Source organism: Lepidochelys kempii, chromosome 16 (genome assembly GCF_965140285.1).
Source record: "Lepidochelys kempii isolate rLepKem1 chromosome 16, rLepKem1.hap1, whole genome shotgun sequence".
Lineage (NCBI taxonomy): Eukaryota > Metazoa > Chordata > Testudines > Cheloniidae > Lepidochelys > Lepidochelys kempii.
Window position 1 is genome coordinate 26,343,305 of NC_136395.1, and position 19,666 is coordinate 26,362,970.

Below are 19,666 nucleotides of genomic sequence, written 5' to 3' on the forward strand. Positions count from 1 at the left end.
GTCTTCTGCAGTTTCCACGGTATGCATCCGATGAAGTGAGCTGTAGCTCACGAAAGCTCATGCTCAAATAAATTGGTTAGTCTCTAAGGTGCCACAAGTACTCCTTTTCGTTTTGCAAAGACAGACTAACACGGCTGTTACTCTGAAACCTGTCTTCTTTACGAAACTAAGTGCTTAACTGAGACAATGTTGCTTCATTTATTTATAATGTGCAGCTAAGTGCCAGCATTTTAATAACTGAAGCATATCACTGGCTTCTTTGTTCATATGAGTTCTCTTTATTTTCAGTAAAAGAAGTTTGTTCCTTGATTTTCTAGATTTGGTGGGGATGCAGAGAGAGTGTCCCACTTACCAGCCTGTGTCCATTCTTGTGACATACTGAAGATTGCATATAAACAGCACAGCCAGTTTTGCTAATGTTGCTTAATCGTAATTTGCAAGTTTTCTTTTGTACTGGTGACCCCTTTCACATAGCAAGCCTGTGAGTGTGACCCCACCCTTATAAATTAAAAACACTTTTTAATATATTTAACACCATTATAAATGCTGGAGGCAAAGCAGGGTTTAGGGTGGAGGCTGATAGCTCGTGACCCCCCATGTAATAACCTCACGACCCCCCCTGAGGGGTCCTGACCCCCAGTTTGAGAACCCCTGGGCTAGGTTATACTGCTTTCATAAAATCTTACATGCCATAAACCTGTGGAACTTGCTGCTACAAGATATTGCTAAGACAAATGATTGTGAATTTCAAAACTGATTAGAGATTTATGCAAATTGGACAAGCACCTGCGATTACTCTAGTCTCGGACAAAATTGTAAACGCCAGTTGTGTTTCAGGCCATATGGGACCACTGGTTTAGGTAAAGAAGAAGCTTCTCTTTGTGGCATAGTATTATACAATTCGTTTAGCACAGGGTTACTTTTTTTCCTCTGACACTTCTTGCATTGGCCACTGACTGAGGCACTGGCATGGATGGGTCATTTGGTCTATTCTGGCATGGCAGGAGGAGGAATACCTGACTGAACTGGCCACTTATTCTTTTCCTATATGATCATTCTTGTGTTTCTGAACCCTTCAAAAGAGCATCCCTATCATTTTTCACTTATAGGTAAAGTGCCAGCACTAACTAAAGACATTTTATGCTTTAATGTTGTGTGAAACTGACCACAATTGGTATGCGGTATTGCTGGGTTCATTAGATTGGTTGGTCGGTCGGTCATCAGCATCATTCAGAACTTGCGTGGTCACTTAGAATTTACCCCAAATACTGCAAGACTCATAGCATGCCGTTAATAATTTTTACCCAGAATTCTCCAAGTGCCATGCTTGAAAAAGCAGTGATGAAAGCTTTCCTCCCTACATTTCCCTTTCTAGAAGCTGAGAAGATTAATATTCACTCACAGTTACTCCGTGCTGCTTATAGGGAATGGAACCCCAACAATGACCATTCATACCTCACAGTAAAAAGGAACCATATGTCCAAACAGGAATTCTCAGAATAAATAATTGTCCAGAAGCAAAAATATTAATTTAAAATTTGATTAAAAAAAAATAAAGATTGAGAGCCTGATTTCAACAAGTGGCTAACACTGACTACAAAGGATCCCATGAATGACATGCATAATTTTGGAGAATGACTTAGCCTCTACATATATTGATTTTTGTGGCATATGACCTACTTGGATCTTGTGCATTTGAAATATTTAATGTGAGCATTTGTAATAGCCTCAAACAGAAATTCAGCATTGGTTACTTTTTGTAACTTACTCTTCTCAGAGGTGATTGTGATAACTTCCCTTTTTCATCCAATATGGGGAATGTGTGGCACACCTCTGTGCTATTTTAAAAATATATCTGTTTACACTTCCCCAGCTGCAAGGCCCAAACAAGAACAGTCTGAGCTTCCTAAGTACCTTGGAAGTAACAATGAGAGAGAGCCCATCTCTTGAGTAATGAAAGTGCAGGGCTAGGACAAAGTAGAGTCGGACACTGCCAGTGGGTAGGGAGAGCTCGTTCCAGGGCCTCTTGACTTGTTTCCAACTGTTGTCTTTGGTGGTTAAACAGATGATGAATTCTTCAAATATTCTTCTGGAATTATGTTTTTATTACCAAATGGGAAAAGGAAGTGAGAAGGAGTCTGATTAAATGTTTTTCAGTTCTGGTCTTTTATTAACGTTCTCTACTGTTGATTTTGTGTACCTTTCGTATTTTGCTTAACCAGGACTTGACTAGATTTTTTCTGTCTGATTTCTTTGATGCTGTATTGTGCCAGTGATAATGTATTGAAAGTTGACTGGAAAGCATTAGGTAAAATGAGTTTGTTGATCTCTGTCTAGTTGTCAGGGGAATCACATCTTCAAACTCACCATCACAGTGCACTAATTTTTGTAGTCTTGTTGTGTGTCTCAAGAGAGGACAAGGTCTGAATAGGCCATGGAGATGAAATGTTCCTCTTACCCCTGGATATAGTTCCTGCAAGTTAGAATTGTGGCACACTCTTGGAATTTACAAATCTTGAGGAAGCTTGAATTGCTGTTGCAAAGCTATGGATAGATAAACAGAAAATTTTTAGTTTTCAGGTCTGTTAATCTAGTGTACATTTCTTTTGTGGTTCAGTTAGAAACTGCTGTACAGCTATGAATACAGGAGCTAGAGCTGGAACCGTTTTCTGGGTTATTTATCTTTGCAGGGATTAATTTAAAAAACACTCATTTTGGCAGGAGCACATTTGCTATGGAAATGTAAAATATACCTTTAAGTTTTCACATTTTGGATGTCAGTGACTTAAGTATCCCTTTTAAGAAAGCTACATAAAATACATGATTGAAGATGGAGTGCATGCACCATAAAATCAACATAATTATTCCTTCAGATTGAGTTTAGCCATATTTCAGAATGCGCTGCATCTACTGAGTGGGAATGGTGTCTATATTTTTTATGTATTGTGGAAAAAGCATACACTGCAGTTGAAGGTGTGATTTGCAGCTCCGGTAGGCCCACTTGTACTCGCTTTAATCTGGCTAGCATGCTAAAAATAGCAATGAAGACGAGGCAGCATGAGCTTCAGCATGGGCTAGCAACATGACTAAGTACCCAGAGAATCAGGTAGGCATGTATGTCTGGCACTGAAACCCATGCCACTGTGTTTTTACTGTGATTTTTAGTGTGCAAGCTAAATTAAAGCTAGTGAGAGTATGCCTATCTGAGCTGAGATCATTCGACTGCAGTGTAGATTTACCTTCCATCCGACAAGTGTTTCCTTATTGTTAACAAACTGGGTAGCAATATTGGATCCAAGATCTAGCAGAATTCTGTTACCCAGTGAAGGTCTTGGATTTCTTGTAACTTAATTACCTTTCTTTGACCAATTTCTTTGGGTACAGATGGTGCCAAAATCCTCTCGATCGTTTACTTCCAACCTCAGTGGAACTTTACCTTTTAAAATTCAACATCTTAAAAAGAGAAGAGTCATTAAAGTATTACACTGTGTTGATTAGCAGTGATGTACTGACACCTTTGTGACTCTGGCGGCATAAGATGGATAAAATCAGCTGAAGATTCTTACAGTGCAGCCTGCATTTATTTCCTGTTTAATATAGGAAGAGTGCTGCTTGCAGACAACAACATGTACCTGCATGCAGCATCCCATCCTGATTTGTACAGCCAAAATATAAGGTGCAAGACTGTAATAGCCCATGGACTTGAGCAATTCTGAAAAGAACAGTTAAGACCGAGAGACACAATTTTGAAGTGCTCCCTTACATTCAGTCCTGGAAAATCATTGTCCTAGTGATGTTTAAGGTTTTGTGGTAGTTACCTCTTAGGAGTTGGTGGGATAGTCTTCCCCATATTGTGAATGTAACATAGCCCGAATAGTTCCTGGTTTAAATAACAAAGGTTTACAAATATATTAATTATGTAAACAAAGAAGTTAGAATGACTGAGGTATCAATTGGTAATTCAGTCTTCAATATACTCTTTAGTTACAAATTAGCCTTTACACATGTAGCTTTCTTTAATCCATAAATTTCACCTTACAGAGATCAAGCAGGGAAACTTTAGCCCAGAATGTGAGTGTTTCAAACAATCTTGTCTACTTGTTTGTTAGAAAAGTATAAGCATCTGAAAATAGGGTTGGGAAGATGGGAGATTGTAAACAGTTTTGCAGCTTTTAGCTATAGTAGGCATTCCCAGTGTCCTCTACTGCATTGTATTCATGTTTAAAAGTGCAACTGGAATACTGGCTTTAGTTACCTTTTTGCCTATTTTTATTTAAAGTGTCATAAAACTTAAAAAAATATGCAACAGTTTATTGTAGGTTTCAGAGTAACAGCCGTGTTAGTCTGTATTTTGATTATCATGCACATTGTGTAAAGAGTTGTCACTTTGGATGGGCTATCACCAGCAGGAGAGTGAATTTGTGTGGGGGGGTGGAGGGTGAGAAAACCTGGATTTGTGCTGGAAATGGCCCACCTGATGATCACTTTAGATAAGCTATTACCAGCAGGACAGTGGGGTGGGAGGAGGTATTGTTTCATATTCTCTGTGTATATATAAAGTCTGCTGCAGTTTCCACGGTATGCATCCGATGAAGTGAGCTGTAGCTCACGAAAGCTCATGCTCAAATAAATTGGTTAGTCTCTAAGGTGCCACAAGTACTCCTTTTAGTTTATTGTAGAGTTACAATTCAGGAGCCTTTGCTGACATTAAAAAGTGCTTCTCCATTGTTATCAGCAATCTGAAGGCCCTCTATCGGTCCTCTTACTGAGGATAAATTTACCAGTCTACCTATAGTGTGAGTGTGTGCCAATAAGAGCCTGGAATAGCAGAACTGCCAGTTTCAAGCAGGACACTCTGTCCCTTAGGTGTCAGCGGGGATCAGAGCTGGTGTCATGTGAGCTCAGCCATATCTCTTTTCAAAACTGATTTTATTCTTACTCCTTTATTTGCTTGCAGCTACAGTACTTTAAGCAAACACTGGCCAAACCCTAATACTCTTCCTAATAAACTCTTCTGCATGCTTGCGGTAGCTATGTTATTCTGAGCTGTTAATTACTTTCCCATTGTCTAATCTCTCCTTGTAAGTGAACATACCTTGTGTTTCCTACAGAGTTATGGTTCTCTTAGAAGTGCCTGAGTTTCATGTGATCTGCTGACTGGCTTGGCTTCTCAGTTTTACAAATAACTGGATATCTTTTTGGACTTCATTCTGTCCCTAAGGCAGGCTATGGTAGATGTGATATAAGATCAGTGTTAGACTATAGATATGAATCAGTGTTCGAGTATGGCAGCTGGGACCTGATATCTTAATGCATTCCAGTATCTTCAATTTTTAAGTGTGCAACTTAATTGTCTTGGGTGGTAAGAAGCAAAAAGGGAATCTGTCAGTAAGCCCGTATCAGTATGTTCTCTGTGCATGTAGGATTTTTTATTATGCTTTCTTTTTAAATAAGAAACCTTTATAAATCCTAGTTATTTTAGGTCCCATGTTTTTAGAGAATTATAAATTTGATGGCTCCGACAGCAACACATAATGCACAAACTACTTGCGGGTGTGTCTAAGAGAGATTCCATATGTCTAGTGGATAAAGCACTGGACCAGGATTCAGGAGATCTGGGTTCCCAGTTTGACCAGTGGCCCATTGGGTGTCCTTGGGCAAGTCACCTTTCCCTCTCTGTCCTTGATTTCCCCATCTGTAAATGGGAATAATGACACCTTTTATAAAGGGCTTTGAGATCTACTGATGAAAAGTACTATATAAGAGATGGGTATTATTATTAAAGGGGCTTTTTTTTTTTTAACAAACAAACAAACCCATCATGATCTTCCTTATCTGTGTTACTAATAAACTTACAGATTATTAAAAGTGAAAGAATGTTAACATCTAATGTTACTTTTTCTTACTTATGCTGATTCTTTGTACTCCTCTCCCCATGGACAATGAAAACAAACTGAAGTTCATATTATGGGTTTTTAAATACTTTTATATTTAGACCAACCCAGGAGTGTTCAGCACTTTGTTTTTGGTGGGTACTGTACTATAGGGCTCTTGCAATTCTTTGGTATTGGGAATGTTGTTGATGAATGTTTGTTGCTTTTATAGCTTTCCTGGTTGGTAGATCAATATAACAGAATCCTTGATGTTTTCCTCATAGAAGCCCCAACCTCTTTTCATAATCAAATGGCCAGCACTGGAAAAACAGAAAGAATGGCATCAGGCCTCAGAATGAATCTGTAGCTTGTTCTGCTGCAACATGGAAAACTCAAAATTTGTTCCTGTGATTTATATGGCTACTGAGGGGAAGTAGCATGATGTAGTCTCTGAGGGATGGGGGAATAACCTAAAACTTTGCGGTTCACATGATGTGTGCTGGTTCTGAGCATTGGCACTGGAAGCTTTTTAAAGCATTTGTTTAATTCTCAATTTCATATTTCTAAAAAGATAGTGGATGTTTTTAAAATGTCACCATACATCCATGCGTTATGGTAGGTTGTGTTATACCCAGCCAGCAAAATTCTGTCTGCGCTTAAGGCTCTTTAACGAATAGTACTGATAGAACAAAATAAACCTCCAATGCAAAAATTCTTCTGATGACTTGAGCTGTGATGATCCTCCTCTTTTTCCAACTGTTGTAGTTTAAAGTAAAAGGAAGTCAGTGCTCAGATGCCCTTGGTGCATTATTAATACATAGCAAAGTTCCCTGTCTCGCTCACTGCTTGCCAAGACTGCTGGAACAAAGATTTCTGACAAAAATTAATTTTGGACACTAAATCTTATCTTGTCACAGTTGTTATACTCTTGGAACAGTATCAGACCAGCCACAAAGAGGTGACCCAATACTGGCACAGTACCTGAAACACAGATGGATGAATAACTAGGCATGTTATTTTACTAGCCAAAAGCACTCTGTTCAAAGTCATCTTGCATTTCCTGGGTCTTTTAGTATTTAATGTGTAAATTCTGAATAAATAGTTTGAAGAGAAGCCTTGCTTTCCGGGCCAGAATCTGATACATCTACTCATATCGAGTAGTACTTTAATCCACACGTACTTCTATTAACTATTCATGGGATTTTTTCATTTTGAATAAAGGTATCGGGATCTGGTTCACAGTCATTCTCTGCCTCTAGTCATTCTGATTATCTTGAATCTGTAAATATGATTCATTGTGACAAGATACATTTCACTGCTCCTCCTAGAAATGCTATGTTGTATACTCATTTTTGTGCTTAAACAAAGATAACGTGGATCAGTTATTCCTTTGCTTAAAGATATTTAATTTCCTTCAGCCCTTATGTCATTTACTAAGATGTTATGCAAGCTATTTTCATGCTGCATGTGACATTGTATGGAAATACCATACCACATCAAGAAAAGGAGTACTTGTGGCACCTTAGAGACTAACCAATTTATTTGAGCATGAGCTTTCGTGAGCTACAGCTCACTTCATCGGATGCATGCCGTGGAAACTGCTGGTAATAGCTTATCTAAAGTGATCATCAGGTGGGCCATTTCCAGCACAAATCCAGGTTTTCTCACCCTCCACCCCCCCCCCCAACAAATTCACTCTCCTGCTGGTGATAGCCCATCCAAAGTGACAACTCTTTACACAATGTGCATGATAATAAAGTTGGGCCATTTCCTGCACAAATCCACCTGATGATCACTTTAGATAAGCTATTACCAGCAGGACAGTGGGGTGGGAGGAGGTATTTTTTCATATTCTCTGTGTATAAAGTCTGCTGCAGTTTCCACGGCATGCATCCGATGAAGTGAGCTGTAGCTCACGAAAGCTCATGCTCAAATAAATTGGTTAGTCTCTAAGGTGCCACAAGTACTCCTTTTTTTTTTGCGAATACAGACTAACACGGCTGTTACTCTGAAACCATACCACATCAGTTACCTTTGATAGGAACTTGTGGCAATAAAGATTAGGAAGTAAAAGAGGAGTTATGCCTGTGGCTCCTGTTTACATTGGATCTAGATGGTGCTTTCATATATACCGGAGATCCATTTGGAAGGAAGGGTAGGAATAAGGATTACTGTACCCAACTAAGGGAGCAAACTGCTTTACACTGTTCAGCCAACAGGGGAATTTCACTTTTCCAGACAGGGTTGCTTTGATCTGACTTTGTGTTCTCAAAAAGTTATTGCACAAAGATTGGATTCCCAGCAGCTTACTTGTAAATTTGGCTGATCTATAACATTCTCAGTGCCCTTTCATTCATGTTTTTTTTTTTTTAGTCTTTTCCTTCCCAACGCCCACAAACTTTTACTTAGTCTTATTTGAAGTTGTAGAGGTATAAAAGAAATCCAGTCATACTTGAAACCACTTGATAATCCCCCACCCTTCTCTACAGATTTAAGATAAACCCAGATGTGATGCTTGAGGTGCAGGAATCTGAGTTGTGGTGTGGGTACTGGATTTCACTACTCCTTTCAGCAACCACATTACTGGCAACTTAAATGCAAGTTAGATTTCGTTTTGTGTTTTGACTCGGCACTTCACATTTATAACGACAATACATTTTCAGTGCTAAAAAATGGGACACAATTTGTGTGGGATGAAGGGAAATTTTAGATAGAAAATGAGGAATAAGTGACAGTACGAATGAAATAAGAGATTGCAGGTTATTGGCTGCTGATAGAATACGTTATCAGAAACTGGTCTGTTGGCAGTTGTTGTACACTCTTTCCCTCCTCCCCCCCCCCCTTCAGTTCTGTAACTTCTGTAGGAGCCTCTATTGGGATGCTGTCTCTCTAGTAATTGCTGTAAGGGGAAAATGGAACAAATTTATCTGCAGTACTGTTCTTTTTTTTCTCTTTGTTCCTAGGTCAATGTGTTGGTGTCACTGTATTCTAACAGGTCTTCCACCTATTGCTTTCTCCAACACACCAACTTGTATGAAAAGACAATTTTGGGGGGTGGTTGAATCTTAACTTTTCAGTTGACCCTAGGTCACGGTGTAATGTCAGCTTTGGCATTTTGAGCTGCTAACAGAGGATGATCCTGAAGTCCTCCCTCAACCTATATAATGTTTTAAATGATGCCCACCCTGCAAACGGTATTGTTGGGGATGTAGAGTGCAGAGCTATAAGTCTGCATGCATAACCATCACTGATGTTTTTACTATTTTAAATGGCTTACAAAGTACAGGTTTTGTTTACGGAGTGTGATTATAAGTTAGGCATGGTCTAACTGTTGAGGATTTGGATTTTGTTGTTCCAAAACCTCCTCTAATTATTCCTCAATCTGGGACAGTTCCTCAGATCTGTCACCTAAAAAGAATAGCTCAGGATTGGGAATCTCCCTTACATCCTTAGCCGTGAAGACCGATGCAAAGAAGGTCTTCATTTTTTGGCTCCATCAAATTCTTTTTCCTTCAGATCAAAAAGACAGCCCTTCTCCTTAATGAAGCTACTTGGAGCACACATACCTGTGGATTTTTTTCCCTTTTAAACTTTCCTCCTCTCCATTCAGAAAATCCCTGACCTTGCAGCCTGTCTTCTGTGCTTCTGGTTTGAGATTAACCCAAAGACTTGCACTTGTCATGCTGCCAAAGATATATTAAAATAAATAAAAACAGGTAGTTGGCTTTGGAATGCTTTGGAAGAGGAACTGTCTGGTCAGGAAATGGGAAGTATGGCTCAGAAAAACACATGGGGTCCATTATTGCATCACTCTACATCTGCTAACCCTTGTTAAGTGCATCTGGACGTTTGTACAGGCCATCATCAGGGTCATACGTACCTCCAGAAAGAAATAAAAGCGCTTTAGGTGGGGGATTTCACTTTTTTGTTTTATATAGATTCCACTGAATAGATATGGGTGGGATGGAGGACACCAACAAACCTATGCGGGTTCTGAATGTCGAAAGATGTCAAGGTACAGGCTCATTGGAGAACATTATTGGCTCGCAGTCAGTTTAATTCTGTATTTTTAAATTGGCAAAAGTGCACAATCTGTTTACAATTGATATGCCATCTGATTTAAAGAGTTACTAGGGATGAGACAGACCTTTTGGATCTGTAATTCCTCCCAGTGCAAGATAGTGTGCCAGGCAGAGTAGTTAGATATATGAAGTACTTTCTTGAAGAAACAGTTTTCTTTTACTCTTTCTTATTCATTTCTTTTAGTTCCTTTCTTTTATCAGTGAAGAAAGTGTTGACCTTTCTCACATTATTCTTACCTGTATATAGAATTACATTTAGGTCATGTAGCTTTATTGGGGGCAGTGCCAGGTACTGCTGCTGCAAAATTAATTTATATTTAAACTGGTGAAAGCAAGGTCTTTTATGGGTAACATAAAGAGAGAACATACGGACATTAGCTGTTCTTGATATTCTGCTCAGTTTGAAAGCTTTCATGGAAATCAATGATGCTTATGATGAGAGGCTTCCTCCCTTGCTATTGTCTGTGGAGACTCAGAATTTGCTTGACTCACTGCTTTCTGCATACACAAGCTGGAAGGACTCTGAGTAGTGTATTTGTGACATGCTTAGACTCTGGAGGCTATGGTGGAAGGTGAGGTATTCTGCTTCAAGAGTTCTGTGCACTGGAACCTCCACTGGAGTGAAGGAGAGGAAAAGACTATCCTCTTTCTCTGTTTATGTACAAACACATCCACATACTCAGACAGACGCGTGTTGCAAATTCTTTCCACTTTCAATGTGTTGGATTGGTAACAGTGACATGGCTTTTTTTTGTATTTCAACAGAATTCTAGGGCAAAGATTGGCATGTTACCATGGAAGGACAACATAACCATCCACATCATCTAGGGGACCAGAACAACCCTCTCTGCAAAGTGCCAGGGCAGGAATATCAGCATGATCCTCAAGTAAGCACATTTCTCTCTTTAATCCCCCTTAAAGACCCCATTGAGTCTTTTTTTATAACTTTTTTAAATGTTAAGATTATTATAGTCTTTAAGATATATAAATTTTTGGGCCTAAAGAGCTTGACAGTGTTGTTTCAAACCCATTTTTGATGATCACAGGAGGAATGGGAAACATTTTCAGTGTTGCCTATAGCAAGTGTTTTGAAATTGGCTTATAAAAAGCTTATATTGGTACAATGCTGACTTTCTGTGCTACTGTGATCCTTTAAAGGAAGGCCAAAGAAAAGAAGTTGTTTGAATTTTAATGATAAATATATTATTTATTCATCGACTTGAATATTTTAGTGATAATTACCAAATACAAGAAACAGGTCAGTCCAGATTAAATTGTATGATCTCTTTCTGTCTTCTGAGCCTCTGGGAGCATCGTTCCTTGATATTTTTTCTCAGCACCAACATATTTCCCTGTACGATGATCTCCCTCTTGTAACTGGCAGTCCACAAAAGGGGTAGGGGATAAAGATATCATTAGGTCTTATTTCCAGACTAACTGCAGATTTTCAGTTTAACCAAGAGATTATTTTTGTTGGTATGGCTTGGGGCTATGTCACTCCTTGGAGGGTGTTTCAGGCTGCAGATATTATCAGAACTGTTAGGTTTTACCTGCACAGTGCCTAGTGCAGTTAACAAAAAGCCTTAAAGGTAGAGAAGAATGCTGGAAGTCTTGCTGGGAAGTGAGTGTTAATTTGCCACATTAAGTATTGGATCCAGTGGTGTTTTGAGGTTCTTTGGACAGGAATGATTCATTAGGAAAGCTGTAGCAAAACATAGGTACAAGATTCCAAAAACAGTGGGTTATCTGCTTATACAGTACAACAATGAATCTATTTTGTTTAGTGCTGCTCTGAAAATACATTGTATGGAGCACAGCCTCCTCTCCTAATGCAGCAATTTGTCATATTAAGTCATTTAATAATAATTGAATCCCCTTGATTAATCTCCTAGAATTAGCCAGTTGCATTTTGAGCAATTAGGGTTAATTACTGCCTCATTTGGCAGGGTATAGCCCCTGTAATTATTTCATGAACAAGATTAGGAAGTGTTCTTAAGCAGCAGATACATTCATGGCATTGTGGAACACATGTTAGAATTTGTAATGACACAGTTAAGTGTAATTAGTAGGTAATACTCTATGTTCTGCCTTTACCCTGATGCTGAGCAACCTCATTTTGCTGAATGGTCATTGTTCAGTGAAGATTTTCCCCTCTCCCATTAGTATCTAAATGATATCAGTGGAGATGTCTGAGTATGTCAGCTGTTCTGAGGAAGATCCAGGTTGGAAATTGGGGGTGGAGAAAAGAGCTCTTGCATCTTTGCTCCTTTTTAAAAGCCCTGATGCTGAATAAACCAGAGAAACACAGCGTTACAGAGAAGGTGAAATGTTAGTTTTAAAACTTAGTTTATTGTAAAAAGACACATAATATAGTAACTTCCAAAGCAAAGATTATCACAACTTCCTTGTGTGTCATGATGATGATGGCTTGTTTATTGCAGTATATCTGATTTTTCATTTGGCATAAATGTAATTAGAGAACTTCTTAGTTTTGTGGTACCTCTTATGTGGAAGGATCCCAAACTACATAATTTCTGCACCATGAAATGCAGCGATCCTTGTCTCTGAGGGTGTTTAGTAATGCTAGCATGCTGTGCTGTAGTTTAAGGTGGGAGAGAGGGAAATGTTCATTAAACATCTCGTATGAAAAGTGTCACGCATGGGGCTTCAGTGTTTCTGCGGAGCAGGCAGTGTGTTGGCTTTTAAAGTCTCAGCCCCAAAAAAAAAAAAAAAAAAAAGAGGTGGAGAGAGAGAGAATAAACCAAATGGAATGGTTTCTTTTCTTCAGTCAAGGTTGTGCCCTCAGCTGCAGACGGACTAGACCAGGAGTATACTCCTATCCCAAAGGCCTTTCCTAACGGTAGTTTTCACTCTGACTGAAAAATCCTTTTAGCACTTTTCATCGTACAATTTCAAATGCTTCACAAAAGCATTGTTATCTCCATTTTACAGGTGGCAAAGTGGAGGCAATGGCTGACCTAATGTTGTATAACAAGTCAGTGGCAGAGCTGGAAATAGAATTCCAGGACCGCTGACTCCTTCTCCGTCTTCTTCTCCAACTGCTAGACAACACTTCCATAATAAGACTGTGCTTTTATGCAGTGCCCTTCTACATCTAATGCTGCCGCTAAAGTGCTTCTGCACAGGTGGGGAAGGGTATTTGCTTTTCTTAATGCTGCGTGAGCTGCTAGTACCAGCATAGTTTTCCAGTTGTAGTCTGATCTTTGTATAGTTCACATTTTGGAGTATTTTTCCATTAAATAAAAATTTGGGGCTATGGTAGCTGTACTCTGGTGGCTTGATATTTATTTTTTTATAAGTTGCAGATACAATAAAAAGGTATAGAACTCCAACTTTAAGAGAGATAAATTGACTACATGTCACAGTTTGTTTCAGACTTTCCCCCAAAGATTTGCAGTGCTAGTTTACAGCCATCCCTAGCTGCTCATCTGCAGTATTTATATTTAGTGTTTTAGTTAACCTTTTCCTTATGACTCACAGTAGAACTTCATATTTAGAAGTTTTCTAATTAGAGTAAGTGAATATATAGCGATAAAACCGTATAAAATCACAAGCAAGGATATCAGCCCATGTTGTTATGTTCCTATGAAGTTTGTAAAAAGAAACAGTGCTTTCCTGGTAATGTTCCTGACTGCAAGCTGGCAATCCATGTAATACCCAGATTATTTGTTTGCTCTGGGTAGCAGAGGAGTAAAGATTATGCAAGGTATGTAAAATACAGTTCTAAAAATGTAGCTTTTTCATCATTCTTATTAACTGAAAATTGGTTTTATAAAAACAATAATGCAATCGAATGTCTGTTCTCTGACCCTTATTTTTATAGTTCTTAGATACTCGGATTGCTTGTGATAACTAATTTTGGTCACTACTGATTTAGATTGGATTCATTTAGCAGTGCAAGTCTCTGTGCCATTTATAATTCCCTGAGGCATCCAGCTTTTTATTCAGTTTCCCCTGCTGAATATTGGGTTTAGCCTACACATTCAAAGTTAGCATTTCTCTTTTCCTGTCAACTTTTCATTAGCTAGTACTAATTTTTCACTGGTAGAGAAGATAACATTTCAAACTGGAGCCAAGTTGTTCATCAGACTTTGAGTTGTAGCTAACAAATCAGATTCAGGATATCAGAGATTATCATACTGGTTTCTGAAGCTATGAAGTCCAAAAGCTGAGAGCATACAGTCATCAGCTGCAGTCATTACCATAATAGCTGTCTGATATTTGAACAGTAATTCACATTTACAAGCCCCGTATTTTCCTGTTCTAGTTGGTGGAGCTTAGAACCCCTGCATAAATCAATTTATTCTTCTAGTGTATTTTTGTAAATCCACACCAGAAAAATAATTTCAATCTCAAAATGAACAAATTTTTTCAGCAAGATTTTATTTTATGGGTATGGATGTACATTTTGACAGATCATAAAGAGATTTGAATGATTGAGGATGCTAGTAAATCAGTCCTTTGAATACATATGCATTATACTGCATATGCTCAGGCTTCCCCATGTACCAACACAGATGTTTTTCAAAGGTGAAATTAGTTTATGGTAAATGTCATTCAGATGAAGCAAGCACTTTAAAAGCATGGAAGCAGTTGCCTTAAAATTAATGATGCATTGCAAATATCAGAAAAAAGCTTACATCCAGCGTAAAGATAATTAAAATTCAGGTCAGAAGTCTATGACTTAGTCAGGCTAAATTTTTTAATGAGATTTCAGAAAATTAATTGGGCGAATGCTTTTTTGTTCTTTTATAAGAAATATTTAATTTCATGCTCCTACAGGGGAAAAATGTTTTTATTGGTAACTAAAGATTTTAATGGCTAACTTTTTAACTATTTGTTAAAAAATTTTTAAGAACCTTTAGGTAGGTCAGAAATATTTTGAGCCTTCTGTGACCTGATTGCCACTAGTTCAGACATATGGCAAGTGCTGACTTCCTTTCATGCCAATCAGGCTGGAATAAAACAACTGAACTTTTATTTATTAACATGAGCTTTTATTTACACACAGGGCAATGATCACAGGATATTTCCGTCCTCTAGCCACACCCAGACTCCAATTTCTCCATGCCTCTGCGAAACAGTCACATAGACACAACTCCATGTCATATTATTATTGTGCTGAGATTTTGCTGTCTAGTCTCGCATCCTCCAGTGACCACATTGTCCCAGTCTCTGCCTGAAACTGCAGGTCAGCAGCAACAATGGCTGCTTCTCAGCCAGCTCTCAAAGCAGTAGTTCTCAAAAGTAAGGTTTTTAATAATAGTATGAATTTAATACTTGTAAAATGCATTGTCAGTCTCTCCAGAGACTGAAAAAGTCTATCCGCAGAACACTTCTCTCTCTCCCATATCCCCAGCACACTCCTTCTTCAAATTCTGAAGTAAAACCTTAGGTGCCCATTTCAAAATTCTCCAAAAATTCTCCCCAAACCTTGTGGCTCTTTACTTCTGCATGGTGATGGCTGCTGTCCTTCAGGAAAGGTTGAACAATTTTAATACTAGATGGAAGACATTTAGTGCTGGATGGAAGCACTGAAAGACATATGCTGCACCTGTGCATTCTAAGATGTGTGTACACATGCATGTGCAGAAAGAAAGTGTTATTTACCACTGGTTTCTTCCACTTCCGTATTTGTTGGTATGACTTCCCCATCTCTGCAGTAATTTGTGGAGAAAGGCACTGATGGCTTGATAAGGAATAAGATCCGTGTGTTGTACCCTGTGGTTGGGAAGTGTGGACCATACAAAAAAAAGAACATATTTGTAAGAGCCCAGAGGCGTCTCTGTTCTATTTTGCACCCTGTCTTGTAGAGTAACTTAGCCTAGCTGCTGAACATGAATGTATTAGAAAGTTGGCTTTTTCTTAGAGGAACTGAGGAGCCTTCTGAGTGTAGTTCCTTGTGTCAGTATAACAGAGCCTCCATCGCTGTATTCCAAGCACTACTACAAAGGGGTAAATATATAAATCTGTAAGTAGGAATCCATCTTCCATCTACCATCACCCTATCTGTCTGAACTGTTTTGCACTCTGACATGTATATAGGCTGAAATTCCTTAATAATTAAGGTTCATATCACTGCAGCTGATATAATTAGTCATCTTATTACGTATGTCTCTGAGGAGTTTCTCTCTTAGGTTGTTTAGAATGTAAAACCTCATTAATTCTCCTATTTGGCAGGAAATCCCATGGACCACCAATGTTTGGTGCTGAAAGATCTGGTTAACTTCTCCTTTACGCATGTGAGGAAGGTTGCTTTTCTCCATACTGTTCTCCCCTGACTTTGAGATTTGTTGTTGTTGCGTCAGCGGTTATAGTTCACAAGGAATGCATGCTGCAGAGACATTGCCCAGTCTGATTCTTGGAATGATCTCTGGCTTTCTCCTTAAAAATGAGTATCTGCTTTATTTGAATGAGGGTTATAGTTAAGCTTAATTTTTGTCTTGTTTTTTTATGGCACAGTAGAAAAAATGCTACTTTATTGTGTATCTTATTTTCCCCCAGTTTAGATCCAGTCCTACAGCTGCTCTGGAATTAAGATTGTTAAGATTATTGAATTTCTCACACACTCTGAACATTCAAAAAATGACTAAATACAAAGCTGCCCCGTCAATGTGTGTCAAGCTCGCTCTGAAGGATCCACTGCTAGGTTCTGTCTCATATTCCTTCAAACATTGGCACCTGCACTCAGACTGAAGCACTCTTGGAAATGTGGAAGGCCCCCTAGGTAGGATACATGTGTCTGATGGTGGTGGAAGGGTCAGCTGAGCTTACTTTTTAGTTTTACAGAATTGTACATTTGCAACTCGATCCGCTTGTAATCCATGACTTTTACTTCTACAGTTCTGTCTGTTCTTTGACAGCTTGTTGAACAGTATTGTTGGGGATTGAACTGAAAAGGACGTAGGAAAACATAGTTCCTCTTAAATAATGAAATTAGTGAAATATATTTGTATAAGCATCAGACTAGGAGAGAAATTTTCCTAGGTAGGTATTTACCAGCCAAGTCAAGTGTGTTCCTTTCCTTTGTATCAATAGTCAGAAGAATTACACACACACAGAGAAGTCACCGTTAGCATTAGATATAAGAACAAATAGGAAGTGGTTAATTTTTAAATAGGAATATGGAAAAATACACTATACTAATCAATGGGGAGTTCCTTGGTATGGTTTGATCTGACCTGAGCATGCTCTTTGGTTCATGCTGTAATCTAACATCCTCTCCTATTTTATATGAAAACTCCATTACTTTAATTAGGTCTGATAGGTTGTGATAGCAAATGCAAATCTAGGTCATTGCATATTGTGACAGGGTTGGGCCAGATGGCTATAGGAGAGTAATAGAAGGCAGATATATTAGCCACAGGCTAAGTAGGTCCCTTTTCCCTGGGTAAGGTAACAGGGAAGGTTCCAGAACAATCAGGAACCTTCTGGAGACAAGTCAGGCTGATTAGAACACCTGCAGCCAATCAAGAAGCTGCTAGAATCAATTAAGGCAGGCTAATCAGGGCACCTGGGTTTTAAAAAGGAGCTCACTTCAGTTTGTGGTGTGTGTGTGAGGAGCTGGGAGCAAGAGGCACTAGGAGCTGAGAGTGAGAACGCGGACTGTTGGAGGACTGAGGTGTACAAGCATTATCAGACACCAGAAGGAAGGTCCTATGGTGAGGATAAGGAAGGTGTTGGGAGGAGGCCATGGGGAAGTAGCCCAGGGAGTTGTCGTTGTCGCACAGCTGTTCCAGGAGGCACTCTAGACAGCTGCATTCCACAGGGCCCTGGGCTGGAACCTGGAGTAGAGGATTCCCCCCAAATCCTCCCAACTCCTGGTCAAACACAGGAGGAGTCGACCTGGACTGTGAATGCAGAAAAATGGCCAAGCTGAGGGCTGCCGTGAAGCTCCAAGGCGACCAAATCTGCCAGTAAGCACAAGACCCACCAAGGTAGAGCAGGAACTTTTGTCACAATATGTAAATGTGCAGCTATAGTCTTGGAGAATGCCAGAACATATCAGCTGAGGTGTCCAGTCATCACCCAGTGTTAACTCCAGAATGGCAAGCAGACTTTTTCTGCTGGCCATATTAAAAGTGTTGGGGTGGGGTGGGGCGGAAGGAAAGGTAGAGGGAAGAGAGAGCAAGAAAACACCACCCCACCCCCGTCACTCTATTAGCATTATTTATTTTTCAAGTTAAGAAGTTGCTAGATATATTTTTTGGCACACAGTTAAACCAAGAGTGTTTTTATATATAAACTAACATTTTAAATGCATATTTAGGGCATGACAGTTTATTAAAAGCAAATGGCTACTATTCATGTTAAACATGGGTCTCTTTCTTGCATTCAGGTGTCCATCACGTACTCCTGGTCATGTCCCCCGCAGATTACTTAGCTTCCTTGCAGAAAAATGACTTTCTGACAGGGAAGCAAAGGGAAGCTGCAAGAGCAATCATGCACCACTCCTTAGCTGCGCAGGTACATTGTTTCAGGCACCCAGAGCAGCTGGCAGAGAGGTAAATCACAGCAGGGCTGGGGACACCCCATCCACTGGCTCCTACCCTGAGCCAGGATCAGCTGCTAGTCCCAGCCGGGCTGGAGGGAGGAGAGGACGGGACTTCCTCTTCCCCTACAAGCAGTGGCTGGGGCTGTGTCAGACCCACCCCCAGAAACCTCCCCCAGCTGCAGGAAGCCCAGCATCCTCCCCTGCTTCCTGCCCCCATTGTTCCTCAGCTGCGGGGAGAGGGGTCACTGTACAGGCAGCTGTTCCCTCATCCACCCAACTCCTGTGCATCTGGACTTCCCATACCCAGACACCCCCACCAAGCCTCACCCTGTACACCCAGAACCCCCACTACCCCTCCATACCCGAACCCCACCCCACTGAATCTAAACCCCTTCATCTGAAGCCCCCTGCCTCCAGACCCCCACTCCTGCACCCTGACCACCTTTCAGTGAGCTCCCTGCACTCAAACCCCCACCCTGATGAGCCCCACCCCTGCACCACCTTGAGCCCCCACATCCAGACCCCCACACCACTGATCACCAATTAGCTGCACCCAGACCCCCACCCTGATGAGCTCCACTCCCCCAGCGCCCAGACCCCCTTGCTGAGACTCTGACACCACTCCACTGAGCCCCAGCCACTTTCACCTGGAAGCCCCTGCAGAATCCCATTGCCCCTGCACCTGGGGAACCCCCCCCCCCCGCCCCCAACAAGCCTCTGTGTATCCAGATCCCCCCACACCTAGATCCCCACACTGAGCTGCCTGCACCCAGATTGTCCCACACAGAATCCTCTCACCCCACACCTGGATTCCGCCACAATGAGCCCCTCCACACTTGGATCTTGCCTGGTTCAGCCTGCTTGCCTCACACCTGGCCCAGAGAGGCATGGCCCCAGGGTGTTTCTGGGACAGGATTGGGTGCAGGGTTGGGTGCAGCTTCACCACTGAGTCTGTGTCCCCTGGGTGAAGGGTGGGGAGGCTGCACAGTGATCTCCCACCTTCTTGCAGCCAGTGGCCTATGCTCCCCACTGCCATGCTGGAGCCTCTGCATTTATTTATTGACAAATACAGCTTGTAGAATTTTAAAAAATTATGTGCAGAATTTTTAATTTTTTGGCACAGAATGCCCTCAGGAGTAATCATGTGTATGGCTAGGTATTAGCACGTGTGATGATTTACAAGTTAGTAGAACACA

General features: G+C 40.3%; 1 protein-coding gene across 7 annotated transcripts in view; it reads left to right on the forward strand.

The window, feature by feature from the left end:
* NEK6 (NIMA related kinase 6) overlaps positions 1 to 19,666 on the forward strand; it is a 106,914-nt gene that overhangs the window by 32,578 nt on the left and 54,670 nt on the right. For 6 of the 7 annotated variants that reach the window (XM_073314021.2, XM_073314020.2, XM_073314014.2 and 3 more), the window contains one exon: positions 10,721 to 10,842. In XM_073314021.2, the coding sequence (XP_073170122.1) occupies positions 10,750 to 10,842 (93 nt within the window). In that variant the 5' untranslated portion in view covers positions 10,721 to 10,749. Of the gene's footprint in view, positions 1 to 8,362; positions 8,471 to 10,720; positions 10,843 to 19,666 lie in introns of all 7 variants that reach the window. The other variant, XM_073314017.2, reaches the window with a different exon arrangement.